Source organism: Acartia tonsa, chromosome 13, assembly GCF_053477335.1.
Source record: "Acartia tonsa isolate MP-2025a chromosome 13, ASM5347733v1, whole genome shotgun sequence".
Taxonomy (NCBI): Eukaryota; Metazoa; Arthropoda; class Copepoda; order Calanoida; family Acartiidae; genus Acartia; species Acartia tonsa.
Window position 1 is genome coordinate 38,337,977 of NC_137272.1, and position 13,904 is coordinate 38,351,880.

Below are 13,904 nucleotides of genomic sequence, written 5' to 3' on the forward strand. Positions count from 1 at the left end.
CTGCTCCAATTTTTAATTTGTTCTAAATATGCGGGGTTCATTTTAAGTCCTTGGGAACTGACTATATGACCTAAATATGTACATTCGGATGTGAAAAATTTACATTTGGCTAGATTTAACTTAAGTTTTGCTATTTTTAGGACTCCGAAGAGTTTTCTGAGATGCTTCAGATGTTCCTCAACATTTTTTGAGAATATAATAAGATCATCAAGGTAAGAAATTATAAATTCGCATAAGCCAGGGATAAGGGTTAGGACTCTGTCCATCAAATGGCAGAAAACACTTGGCGCGTTACACAGTCCGAACGGCAGTTTCTGGAAAAGATACTGCCTGTTAAGGGCTGTGAACGCTGTCAAGTGTTTACTTTCCTCCGAAATGGCTAGCGCATGGAATGCGCTAGTCAAGTCGAGGGTGGTAAATACATTACCAGTGCCTAATTTTTCTAAATTACTAGAAATCAAGGGAAGGGGCCAATTAATTTTTCGTGTTACACTATTAAGCGCACGAAAATCGATAACGAACCTAAGTTTGCCTTCCCCCCCAGCCGTTGGTTTTTTCTTTACCGCAAAGATTGGGGAGGACCACTCGCTGTAGCCCTCCTCAATGACGCCCCCCCTTAGCCAATTTTCAATTTGTTCTTTTAATTTGGCTTCGTATAATGGGTTTAATTGAATGTTTCTAGCCTTAATAGGTTTAGCCCCGGGGATCAAGTCTATTTTATACTGTAAGAGATCGCAGTTACCGATATCGGCATCGTCAACCGAAAATATATCAAAATGATCAAGGCATAATTTTACTACCTTTTCCTTCATCCCTGGGTTATTTTTGATAAGATCACTATTTTCTAAGTCTAATTTTTCTTTAATGAATTTAATTCTTTTAAGAAGTGTAGTTCCTGACAATTCATTTATTTGATTAATATTTTTATTGCAGGAATTTGGGGAATCTGATTCAAATTCAAAGCAATATCCAACTTTAACGTTATTCAATAAGGTAATATTTTTTCCTGCTAAATTGACAAAATTTACCCAACATTCTCCCTTCTCATTTACATTATAAATACCCTCCATAAGCATCAAGCCGTTATGGCTTGTCATTTTAGAATTATTTGGGGATATATACAGCTTCCTATTTTTTTGATGGATAGGTATTGTTATCACCGTTGTATTCCCCCCCGGCAAGAATGTTGTTTTCTTTGCTAATTTTACGCATGTTTTATTTTGTTTTAATGTCCCAGTCCCCCCTTGGTTACTCCAATTTATTCCTGGGATAAGGGAGTTTTGTTCCGTATGAACATTATTTGTAGGAATCAAGGGTATGTTTTTACTTTCTTCAACTATGTTAATTGTTGAATTTTCTATTGGGATTTGCTCGCCAGTGGGGAGCTCGAAGGACAACTTATCTAGTAACAAATTAATTCGATTAACTTTGAGAAATTCATATCCTAGATTTATAATTTTAGACGTCGTTTCAGGGATGTAAAACGTTTCTTCGAATATTTTATCTGACCCATCAAAGCTGAATTTTAAACTTACGTGTCCTATGATATTTACTGGTTTTAAATCTACAGACAGAGCGCTAAGATTGGCAGGGGTGAATGTAATTTTATTATCATCTAAGATTTCTTTAGAAATAAGGGACCTAAAGTTGTTTCCTGTATCCACTAAAGCGTGTTGCAGGAATTCCCCCCCCACGGGATTAAGAACTTTTAGTTTTGCACAGATAGGCATTATAAAATAAATTATATTTTTAGTCGAAGCCTAAGATGCATATTTTCCAAGATTCCCACCTCAGCGGTTAGACGATGGTAATCCTCACACAGAGATTTCCTGTGTTCCAGGTATAGTTGTCTGTCGAATCTTTTTAAATAATGAAATGTTTTAACAATATGGTTAATTGTTAAAATAATTTTATATAACTTTCTGGGTTTCATTAAGTTTTTATTAAGCGCTTTTCAGCTCCAGAAATTTCTTAATAAGCATGAGAATGTTGATAGTTCTAAAGAGACTACTAAACTTTAATACGGGTCCTTATTTATATACTTGGATATATGATAAAAACCTATCGGAATAAAATTGAACTAAAAAGTTTTCGAAAGATTGAAAGGCTACAAAGTAGCTTAAAAATAAGTGTTCAGCTTGCAACTAACAAGACATTAAAAACAGACTGACTTATTTTTCGACTTATATCTGTATTTATACAAAATATAGTTTTACTAGTTAGCATTTGATTCACAATATCAAATAATATAAAGTTAGCGCTGAATTACAGCTCAAAAAATATTAGATATGACTAATATAATAAAGAGGGTCAATGATGACTGATTTATTATTCTGATATTGTTAGTATTTATACTTAATTTTTCCACCTATGGGGTAGAACAAGTTTATATATTTACTAAAGTATAATTAATGCTGAAATCAGCTTCAAAAATAAGAAGTGGTTTGTAGTAACTGCTTTGATAGTAACTGGCCTTGATTAATAATATGCATTCACTTTTATATAGACTTTTTATTCCGCTGGTAATCCTAGCGGAAGCTAATAGAACTAAGTTTATTTTATTCTGCCAGTAATCCTAGCGGAAAATAATTTAATCAAAATGTTTTAAGATTTTATTAATCACGTTTTAAGCGATTAAAGTTTTTAATTTTTAACTGCTGCTTGATTGCAGCTCAAAAAATCAGAGTGTAAATGATAACAACAAAGAACAACTGAATTAGATTTGGAAATTTGCTCGTATTTATACAGATTTTCCAGTAGACCCCCCCTTCTTATTATTTACTTATACGGACCGCGGTAGCATTCTAGGCGACATCTTTCGGATACATAATAAATTAAATATAGTTCTATTATTGTCACTGTACAAAATGCAATAATATTTATCCATATGAATAAGTTATTATACATAATTGCTGAAATATTTCAGCTACAAAAATCAGAGGCTAAGAGTGTGCAACTCTCAGATAAAATTGATACTGAGGATTTAACTCAAAAATCATTGTTTATATACAGATAATTCGCTTAAGGTCCCCTAGCGGTTAAAAATTGAACTAGAATGTTTTAGATTCTTATATATACACTCAAAATATACGATATTTACATTTTAGATAGATCATGCGATATTAAAAATAAATACTACTAAATAGAAAATAGGTATTCACTTGTTGGTTTCTTTATAAAGACTATTAGATTTTTAAAAAATGGAAATATTAAGTGCATGTGAAATGCTCCTCAGGTTACCTCCCTATTTCCCCCAATTTCCTGTATCAGCTACATTTGGATAGGGGAAGGAGGGGAAGGAGTTTATTTTGTGTTGCTTAGTCAGACTTAATAATAACAATTTGTTTTATTTTTTCGCGCCAAAGCATTGCTTGGCAAGGGATATTTGATATTAAGGAATTTGCAAGTTTAGCTTGACATGGGATATTTTGTTTATCTTTCATATCAAAATATGAAATTCATTCAGCAAATTTTTATTTTCTGGGATAGGGACAATTAATATCGCATATATTCACTTATTTTCTACATCTAATGGACGTGATTTTTAACAATCGCTTGTACATATTTATCTATTTCAGATTCCTCGCTGGCTTCCTGATCCATTTGGTTGATAGTTTTACGTGCATATTGCTCAGGTATTTTATTACTATTACTTGGAGCTTTTCTAGGTGGTGTGAATTTACTCCGTGTTTTACCAAAGCGGGACTCAGGATGTGGGGGCTCCCCAGCTTTCTTTTTGTTGCAATTCTGCACTACATGGCCAGGGATATTACAATGCCAGCATTTAATGTTTTTACTCCTCCCATTAAAGGCTCCTATAACGCCCTCGATTTGATCCCAAGCAATAGGATCATCCTCATGATCTACCCAAGAGGGAACCTCGTCAGGTTCTTCGGTTAAGTTTTCTTTATACATTGCCGTGTTAGTGGGGGTATTATCTTCGATAATGCTGATTATGGGTTGTTTTTTCGTTTCCGCAGAATTTTTAGGTAGGAACATTTCCATGGCTTGGGAATAGCAAGCCGAAAGGTTTTCCTTGCTAATATGGCCAGACCCATCCCAATTAACGTATCTTTGTCCGAGGTTAATAAGTTTATTTAAGTAAGCGTTGTAATCGTCCAAAAATTGCATACTCTCAACATAATTGGCCATGTCCATGGCAAGGTTGGTATACAGCAGGTTTTTGCTAACGTTAAGATAGAATTCTTTCCACTTCTTTTTAGGTATGAGGCCAGGATTCATGAGTTTGAACACCCTAAGTTTGTTTTCAAAATAGGTGTCAAGGGGTTGATTAGTCTCCTGTTTTAGGTTGTAGAAGTACTGCGAGGCTACTTCTGGATCCGAGAAAGGAGTGACCAGCCTCCTAATCATCAGGTAATAACTTAAGGCAGATAAGGCCTGATTTCTTTCAGGCGTAATTAGGTCTCCTAATCGTTCCCCTCTAGAGTCATAAATTCGCTGGTATAAAATATCCTTAAAAAGGATTGGGTCACAGATTCTGTATGTCTTTGCAACCCTCCACAAATTAGAAAAGAAATTATCAAAGTCGGCCCTGCCGTCCCACCTAGGGGCATCCCTCGCAAAATTGGAATCCCATTTTTGTCCCTTAATAAAGCATTCTTTAATAAAATCATCGTCGGCGGCGCTAGTTGTTGCCGCCGCGGATGTGCCTGTGTTTGGTGTGTTTCTTGTAGAGGGTCTTGTTGCTACATTGGGTGCAGACCGTGTAGGTCTACGGAGGGGCTCTAACGACTTAATCCTATCAGGGATAAAGGGAAACCTTTCTAATAAGGTTTTTTCATATTCCGTTAGAGAAGTTTCTCTTACATTCATCCAATTGTCATTATCCGCCGGACCTATAAAGCCTACAATTGAATAGGCCATACAACCTGGGGCTGTAATTCTATCCTTGGCAACCCATTCGATCACGTTTATCTTTTGTTGGACCGATAGCCGGTCATAAAAAGTGGCATTAATTGAATCATCACCTATGGTGTTAAAGTGAGTCGTGTTAAGACTTTCGTTTAACGTTTTTTCCGCAAACAATGGGCCAAGATTTCCGTCTGCTGGGAGTTTTGATACTCTACGTTTTAGTTCTAAGATGTCGGTGTCGGCTAATAATCTGCGATGTGATTCCGTGTCCTTAAACCCTGCCCATTTTGTTTCTATTTCGAGCTTCATAATCTCAGATTCTTGTTTTATTATATCTCTATAATGTGACGAGTATTCGTTTAACTTAACATTTAACGCTTCCGTTATGAGTTCTTTAATTTTTTCAGGGGAAAGCGGGTCAGACTGCTGCTGCGAGGTACCAGGGACGGCCGGAGCCGGCGGAGGCGGCGGATTTTTGGTTTTATCATTATCCCCTTTCTTGGCATTATCGGTCATGGTGCTGGAGTGTAGTGTTCGTTAACACTGCTTTGTCTACCACGAACTTTTTTAAGAACTTGGAACTATCCCTTTCTTCCTGTTTTAGGGAGAAAATATGGAAATGTGTGAAATTAAATACTAGTGTGAAAATAAAAGGCGGGTTCCTTTTTATCTTTATTTGGCAGTTTGCCACGAAATAATTATTAGAAATATTCTGTAACAAATTGTTACTATAAACTGTTTCCGTGAATAAACTTAGTTATCAGGAAAATATTAATTTCACTTTGCAATCGAAGCTACTTTACGATTTAATTTTGTCTGTACGTTAATAATTATCTATACCTTCCCCCCTCAAAAATTGAGTGGTAGACAAGACTGCGCCAAAATGACGTATGAGGGGATGTACAGACAGACCGGAATACGAGTATAGAGTAGCTTCGATACAATTAAATATCAATAATATAACAAAGGTACTTCTAAAAAATACAACATTTATTAAGCAATCAAAACTGGTTAGAATAGGCAGATTAATGGGATTATTATTATAGGATCTATTTAATATGATATCAATTAAAGGCTTGGACGTCTCGTTTTCTGTGAAGGACAGAAAACCACGTGTATAATATAGATACCGCCAGCCTAGACTTATAGGCTTGTATCTAACCGAATGCAGACGGGAGAGAAGTATTCACTCTTTGGCCTGCAACAATCAACTAGCCCTCAACACAGCAGGATGGAGTATATTGGCGGTTACAAGTGGAGGTCTGACTCAGCCAGAGAAGTATAGGAATGTGGACAGGGATGGAGATACATAAACTTGGATGGTGAATACCACAATATATATTATATATGCAATATGGAAACATACGGCATCTAGGAGATCTTAAAGAAGTCACTTTCGTGGCAACATCACAGTAGCTTTTATCCTTCTAGCCCCTGCGGGGGGCTCTAACCCTGCAGGGCAATCACATAACCTAACCTTGCCTAAAATAACCTATCAAAAGCCATTTTAAAAATACGACGATTCGCCCTTTAAGGGGCGTTGCCCCGAAAGGGACTATACCCAAGAAGTTTTATGAAAATAAAATAGCCGAAATCCGTTCCGGGAATTCTTTAAGGCTTCGATATAATGAAATTCCCAATTGATTCAATATTTGACGAGATATTAACGAACAAAACGAACCTTGCTCTAACTTTTATCTACTGGTTTCTATGTTACTCATAAATAAACAATATTCTAATTTATAGCTTGCTATTATAGCGAAGCTACTCTTTTACAGATTATTCTATTGTAAAAATCATGTACCTAATATTATATCAGTATTGTATACTTTATTGTACATTCATAACTGACAATAAAATATTTTAATATTAAACGCTTTGATAAATTCTAGAAATCAAAAAGCTATTCAATTCAATAATGACTCGAAAATCTTTGCTTGTATAATAATACATTATTAAGTAAATGTTTTTAACAAAAATACATTTTTGAAGAAAAAAGTATTTAGGTATTAATGAAAAAAATATAAAATCATTACTGTCTTTTTAATATACAATCAAATGAAAAAAATCACATTTTGAAGACTAGAAGAGAACGAATATATACATACACACAAAATTTTTAGATAAAAATTAAATTATAAGGGTCAAATTTCAATCTAAATTTAACATATTTTAAGATCAATTTATATGCTCCGGTTTTACGATTCGTAAGGCTGCAAATTTTTAGAAGTTAATATTTAGATTTTCTGACTTGCATACCGATGTCTTTTTCTATTCTATCTAATTGGGCCATTGCTTCTTTTACAACATCATCTCCTAAGGGTTCAGTAACAACAAGATTCATTAGGTAAAGAATAACATGAATTGAATAATTTCAACCAGTGGCATTTGAAAGGGGCGGTGTAGTGGGGTGTAATTACCCCCCTAAAACAGGATATTAGGAAAAACTGCCCTCCTTCATCCCCCTAAAGGTTTTACACTCCCCTGGGATATAAAATCACTTAACACGCGACTGATTTCACTCCAAAAATCTCAAAACTGTTTTGACCTCCCCCTTCCTTGCTTATGAAAAATATTTACCCACCAGTTGCAGTGCCTTGCAATTATAGAAGGCCCCAAAAACTTCCGGAGCACAATTTGCAGCTTTGGCCCTGGTTCTAAAGATATTAAGGAACCATAGCATAATAATTTCCCCCCCAACCATGTCATTTTTTTAATTAAGAAGGCGTTATAAGATACCAATGTTCCTTTAATTTAAAACCACAGGTTAATATTAGGGGGGGGGGGGGGTATGAGGGCTGCGTTGAGTGTTAACACACTTATCTTTGTTAATCTATAATGAATCTTGAAATCCCTGAAGGCTGATCATCTTGCAAAACTTCCTGACAAGCCATACCAATATTGTCAGTGGTAGTTTCAATAGTTTCAACCTCCTCCAAAGGGTCTTCGTTGATCTCTAGCGCGTTTTCTTCGGTATCATCTAAAAAAAATTCCATTTAAAGGATTGACAAAAAATTTTAAAAATGCATTAGTAGCATTTCAAGGGTAGTGTCCCCAATAAATGTATAACGAGACAAATACTTGGATCCCCCTGTTAGGCTGTTAAGGACCTTTTTCGTCTGCTAGCAAATTGCTTTCTGCTCTTTTAAAGCGACTTGTTAATATTCCCGACGCTATTCGTTCAAAGACCCAATTAAAAGTCGGCACAAGGTCCTCAGGAAAGGGATATACAGTTATTCAATCCCTTCCCCCTCTAGTATTTAATGTGTCACCATAAATCAATTGATTAGAAAACTTCATACTATGACCTGCTGATTATAAGATTAGAGTTAAGAATAATTACTCCAACAACCCCTTGTATAGGTCTTAAGATTAGAGTTAAGAATAAAATTCCAACAACCCCTTGTATAGGTCTTGAAAACAATGTTACGTATTTGTTTTGGAATGACGGAATAAAAAAAAACACCTTTATAATGGCCATACAATGCAACGCAAACATGAATATCTTATAATTTCAATACAGAGTAGAATGATGTCTGTATGAATACAGCTTAATATCTTGTGAACCACTGGACCGATTTGGCTCCTTTAAAGAGAATAATCTTATTGGTGTACCTAGTGTTTTCTTTCTTGAATTTGGGATAAAAATTACCTCCCTCCAAAAAAAATTATCCGAAAAAAAAACTCATACATCTCCTGTGATCCTCCACTTAAGCCTGGAATGACTATAACAAAAACCTACCATCGCTATCCTTTGCAGTAACTTGTTCAAGAATAAGGTCGTCTTCAACTGGCAAAATTATTTCATCCAAGTCAACATCTGAACAAAAAACCGTTGAAACTTCAAGGCATTGACAGGGATCTAAAGGGATAAGACAATGGGCGATATATTGATTTTTATCTCTAAAGTTGTTACGCCAACGAATAAGAAAACGTTATAAAACTTCGAAGACCAGTGTAAAAAACAGACTAATGTCCCCTTTCTCCCAGAGTATATAATTGGGGATAAAACCGAATATTACATTGTTCAGTACTTTTTGTCAGGTTAGGTTTTATTGATTACTTGTTTGCCCCGCTAGGTTAGACCCCCTTTGTTTTAAATAGGGATGGTTATCAGTGCTCAACAGGCCCTTTGTGCCAAAAGGCATTTATTAATATACCTGGATCTACTTCATTGTATCCAGCCACCAGGTTTCGTTTCTCAAGATTTCCAGGTCTGATTTGATGCATTGTTTTGTCTTTGATTTTCTATTTAAATTAATGATAATTTATGAGAATATTGGTATTTCATTAATAACTTTAAACATATACCTAGACTTATTATATCATGTTCTTTTTTACAATAGGTTATCTGCATAAACGGAAATGAAGAACGATATCATACTATGTATTGCACATATATAAGTTATATAATTGTATCCACAAAAAACAGTTCAAGATTAGTCTGACAGCTAATGCCAAATAATAGTATAATCAGTTTATAGGCTTCTGTGTCTGATATATAAAAAAGCTGAGCATTAGTAGAAAAATGTAATGTTAAGGGAATTCTCACCAAAAAAAATATACAAATCTCTTTTTTATAGCCTAATTTGTTGATTAACATTAACTTTTGTTACGCAACTCGGTTAGACAGACAAGACATAAATTTCTTAGTTATATTGTAGATGAGCTACAAAAAAATATGACAAAAAATTCCTTAATCCCAATAGAAGAGGATCTATTTCATCTTTTCTTGGACAATACAACATTTGATGTCGTCTTACATTAAATCTAAAATTAAAAGATTAAAATAGTGGAGAATCTTATTTAGCTTTGTAGCATAGATATTTAGTTGGTTATAATATTTGTCAAAAATAAAAATAGACGTTTTAATCCGTTTGAGCACTGACCCACCCTCCCCCTCCCTTCCCTTTATTTTGAAATAAATTGAAATTAAAGAGGAAAAAGGAATGATTTTTCGTCTGTCTGATAGGTTAGAAAAGGTTAAGTTATCTTGAGTGCTGGGTAGCCCCGCAGAGTTAGGGTTAGGAATAGAGAAAAAATATCATCCTCCCCCCCCCCCCCCCCTATTTTCAATCTATGTAAATTATTGTACATTTTCGGCTACTTAACATTAAATATGTCTTTGAAATTTAAAGCACTTTGAAATTATCTCAAGACCTACGTCATACAAATTACAAGCACATACAAACTCTGAGAAGGGTTTATAATAACCAGTCATATCGTTAGTTTCAAAAACTAATTTAAGGCTTCAAAATATTAAAATTGGTGCCAAATATTGCTAAATTCCCTAATTTTCATACTGGGGTTAAACGTGTGAAAGAAAGGGGTTAAATGGGAATATTATAAATATTGAAATAGCTATACATTTTCATACGGCCAGGATATCGTTGTAAATCACTAATTATCCCTTTCAAAAACTTAGCTAGACCGTTTAATTTTATTGGGCAATTTGAGTTTTTTAAAAAATATTGGATTTCTCAAATAAATTAGCATGTTCATATGATCACGGAACCTTCGCATATTACAAAAAAAAATTTCTAGCTAAAGTTTTTTTTTGTTGAAATATACATGAAAAAATTTAAATAGATATAAAATTTGTATAATAGATAAGATTTTTAACACTGAAAGGTTTTTTTACTTAATATTTACTTAATATGCACGTCATTATAAAGTATAAACATTGTTTACTGAAGCAAAATGTTGTCCAGATTAAATAGTGATTGTCAAAGAACCACTTTATCTTGTTTGACTTGTAATTTTACAGTTCGTATTTGTAAAGTAGCGGCACTGCAGAAAAAAAATTTATCTTCAGTTAAAATTTCCCTCCTTTTTATGAGGTTCTTATGATAATACTCCACTGTAACTTAAGAAGGGGTCATCTTAAACGGGTCAACATATGGGAGAGGGAGAGGATTAAGAATAAATTGAGAGATAAAAAACAAGGATGATAACTTCCTTAAAAGCAAAATAGTAGTACAAACAAACATTAACACTTGTATTTTGTCTGTTGTTATAACTGAATAATCAGAATATAAATGTTTAAGTAAAAACAAAATTATAAGTGAATATTTGGAGTTGCTATGCTTTCTAAATTGTACAATAGAACAATACTAACATGCCTAAATTCTAAAAAATCTATCAGTTCCAGATGTACAGACGGACGGACGTGCAACCAACCCCAATTATAGAAAAGAAAATTATGATAAGAGATATCAGTAAAGGACGGAGCGGCCTTGATTATAGAAAAGCTTCGCTTTTAAAAATTAGTCCTTAGAAACACATTCTTACAAAGGTATATCTAACATTGTCTCACATAAAAGTTAATTTTTAAAAGCGAAGCTTTTCTATAATTAGGGTCGGTCCGTCCATACGTCCGTCCGTCACTCCGTACGTCCGTCCGTAACAGATAGCTTTTTTCGTTAATTTAGGCATGTTAGAACTGTTCTATCGATTTCAAACTTTGCATAGTGATTCCTGCAGTAATTAGGTAAGATTTAGAAAGCGTAGCAACTCTATAATCAATTTTACATCGACTCTTATACATTTATAATCTGATTATTCAATTTTGACACTATACAAGTGTTAATGTCCGTTTGTCCTACCAGTTCAGCGCTTCGCTTTTATGGATGTTGTCATCCTTGTTGTTTCTATAAATGCTCATATTTAAACTTCCTATTGTATAGGATTATGGGGGGTGGGGTGTGTTCACAGGGTTTTTTAACCCCCCCCCCCCCCCCTCCCATATTCAATTGAATATGATTTACTTTACAAGGCATAGGAAAAAAACAAGCCGTTCTTATTTTCTCTGCTCCCTTCCTGAACTACAAATGAATTCTTAAGAGCAACTTTTTTTTATGGGGGGGGAGGGAGATTAGAATATAGAATTAGTTTTTTTCTTCGGCACCTCGGGGCCAAAAAAACTGGTTTTAATCTTATAATTGTACATTCTATATCCGCGGAAAGCCGTTTATAATACAATGAAAGAAATAACTATTATTGTCCATGTTTTACCTTTTACCTTTATTTTGGCAGAAAATAGTAGTAAATCATATTCAATTGGATATGGGGGGGGGGGGGGGGGGGGGCAACTCTGTTTAACTTTAGCCAAATAAAGGAAATCAGAGGGTTTATCAACAAGGATGACAACATCCATAAAAGTGAATCAGTAGTACAAACAAACAGTAACACTTGTAGATTGTCAGAACTGAATAATCAGAATAAAGTATAAACAGAATTATAAGTTAATATTATAAAGTTGTTCCACTTTCTTAATCTATCAGTTCTAGATGTACAGACGGACGGACGTGAAACCAACCCCAATTATAGAAAAGCTTTGTTTTTAACAGCAGTAGATATAATTAACACCCCTTCCCATAAATCTTTACAATAGGAACTTGATGTTTAAATATGAGCAGTTTTAAAAGTTAAAAGAAACAAAATTTAACTTTCACTTTTAATTAAGAAGCTTTATTGTTCATTGGTTCAGCGGTTAGTGAGATCCTTAGTTAGAGCATGACTTGGACCTTTCTAGGGAATAGGTAGAAAGGAATCAATTACAAATCTGCAAAATTAATCTTTTTTTAAAAATAGAATCTGTTTGTTTTGTATTGATTCTCTGCTTGTAAAACTTATATAATAAGCTTTTTTTTTAAGCGAAGCTTTCTATGATTAGGATCGTTCCGTCCGTTCAGAACAAATAGCTATTTTTTGTTAGCTAAAATTTAAATTGGATAGGGAAATGGGCGGAGATATGTTATATATAGAATCTGTACTTATACTTTTGTCTTTCCAACCCCTTCAGTATTCTCATGCAATAATTTTTGTATGCCTTAAAACAGCTATTTTTTTAGAAAAATAAAATATCATTTTGTATGTAATAAAATAGTAATAAAATGTTTAAAATAGTTGTACGGACATTCTGGTAACGATTATAGAGTTGTTACGCTTTCTAAATTTTAATTTTAATTTGAGCATTTATAAAAGTTATAAAAACAGAATGACAACATCCATGAAAGGGAAGCTCTGAAATAGTAGGACAAACAAACATTAACACCTGTAGAGTGTCAGAACTGAATAACATTATACATTGTTGTTCTAGGAATCTGTATTCCAAAAATCATATCATTCAGATAATTATAATGCATAGAAATTTGATGTTGAAAAACTTGAAAATCAACATGTTTGAAATGGACATACGGACATTCTGATAACGAAAAGAGCTAACTGTTACAGACGTACGGACCGACTCTTACAGGGCGACCACCGCCTTCTTGATATTAATATTGAAAATAACGTACTACAAAAAAATTACAATGAACACAAAAACGTACATTTTTTGAAAAAATGACGTACAATAACGTACCATAAAACACATATACATCTATGATACAAAGTAGTACGATGTCTCTCTGTCCGTCTGTCTGTCTGAAGCTTAAGATCTCAGTAACCACTGAACCGATTGGGCTCTACTCTTCAGAGAATATACCTACTGGTCCTGGGATGGTTTTAAGCTATTTTCTTGGGAGTGGGAAACCCCCCTAAAAAAATGAAAAATACTCCCCTTAAAAAAAATTCTTTTTAAAACTGAAATCAAAAAAGGAAAGTTCGACTACCGCGCCTCCCCCCCCCCCCCCAAAAAAGAAAAGAAATTTCCTCCCACCCAATTTATTTTTTACTTTTTCTTTATAAATATAAATAACACCTCTTGATTAAACCTCTTGGGGCAAAGCCCCTAGAGGCTAGGGACGAAGCCGCTAGTATGTCTATAATACAAAGTAGAACGATGTCTTTCCGCTAGTATTTATAGAAAGTAGTATACATTATATCAACTTTTGGATTCAAATTAAGGAAAAAACCCCTTTACTATAAAATATCAACATCATATTCTACATTTAGATCTGAAAAAAATCACAGTTGTTTAAATTTCTCATTTACATAATTTATATCATGTATAAATATGGGAAGACATAATTTAAAGTTTATGTAAATTACATTAAATCTTTAAATGGCGCGCGAAGCGCGCAAGAAAT

General features: G+C 34.0%; 1 protein-coding gene across 1 annotated transcript in view; it reads right to left on the reverse strand.

Moving 5' to 3' along the window:
* Positions 1-7,700: 7,700 nt before the first annotated feature.
* Positions 7,701-13,904, reverse strand: part of LOC145335293 (uncharacterized) — a 33,536-nt gene continuing 27,332 nt past the window's right edge. The window contains exons 28-31 of the mRNA XM_080181030.1: positions 9,568-9,642; positions 9,033-9,088; positions 8,615-8,692; positions 7,701-7,852 (exon numbers count right to left, since the gene is read on the reverse strand). Coding sequence (XP_080037156.1) covers positions 7,701-7,852; positions 8,615-8,692; positions 9,033-9,088; positions 9,568-9,642 — 361 coding nt within the window. The remainder of the gene's footprint in view (positions 7,853-8,614; positions 8,693-9,032; positions 9,089-9,567; positions 9,643-13,904) is intronic.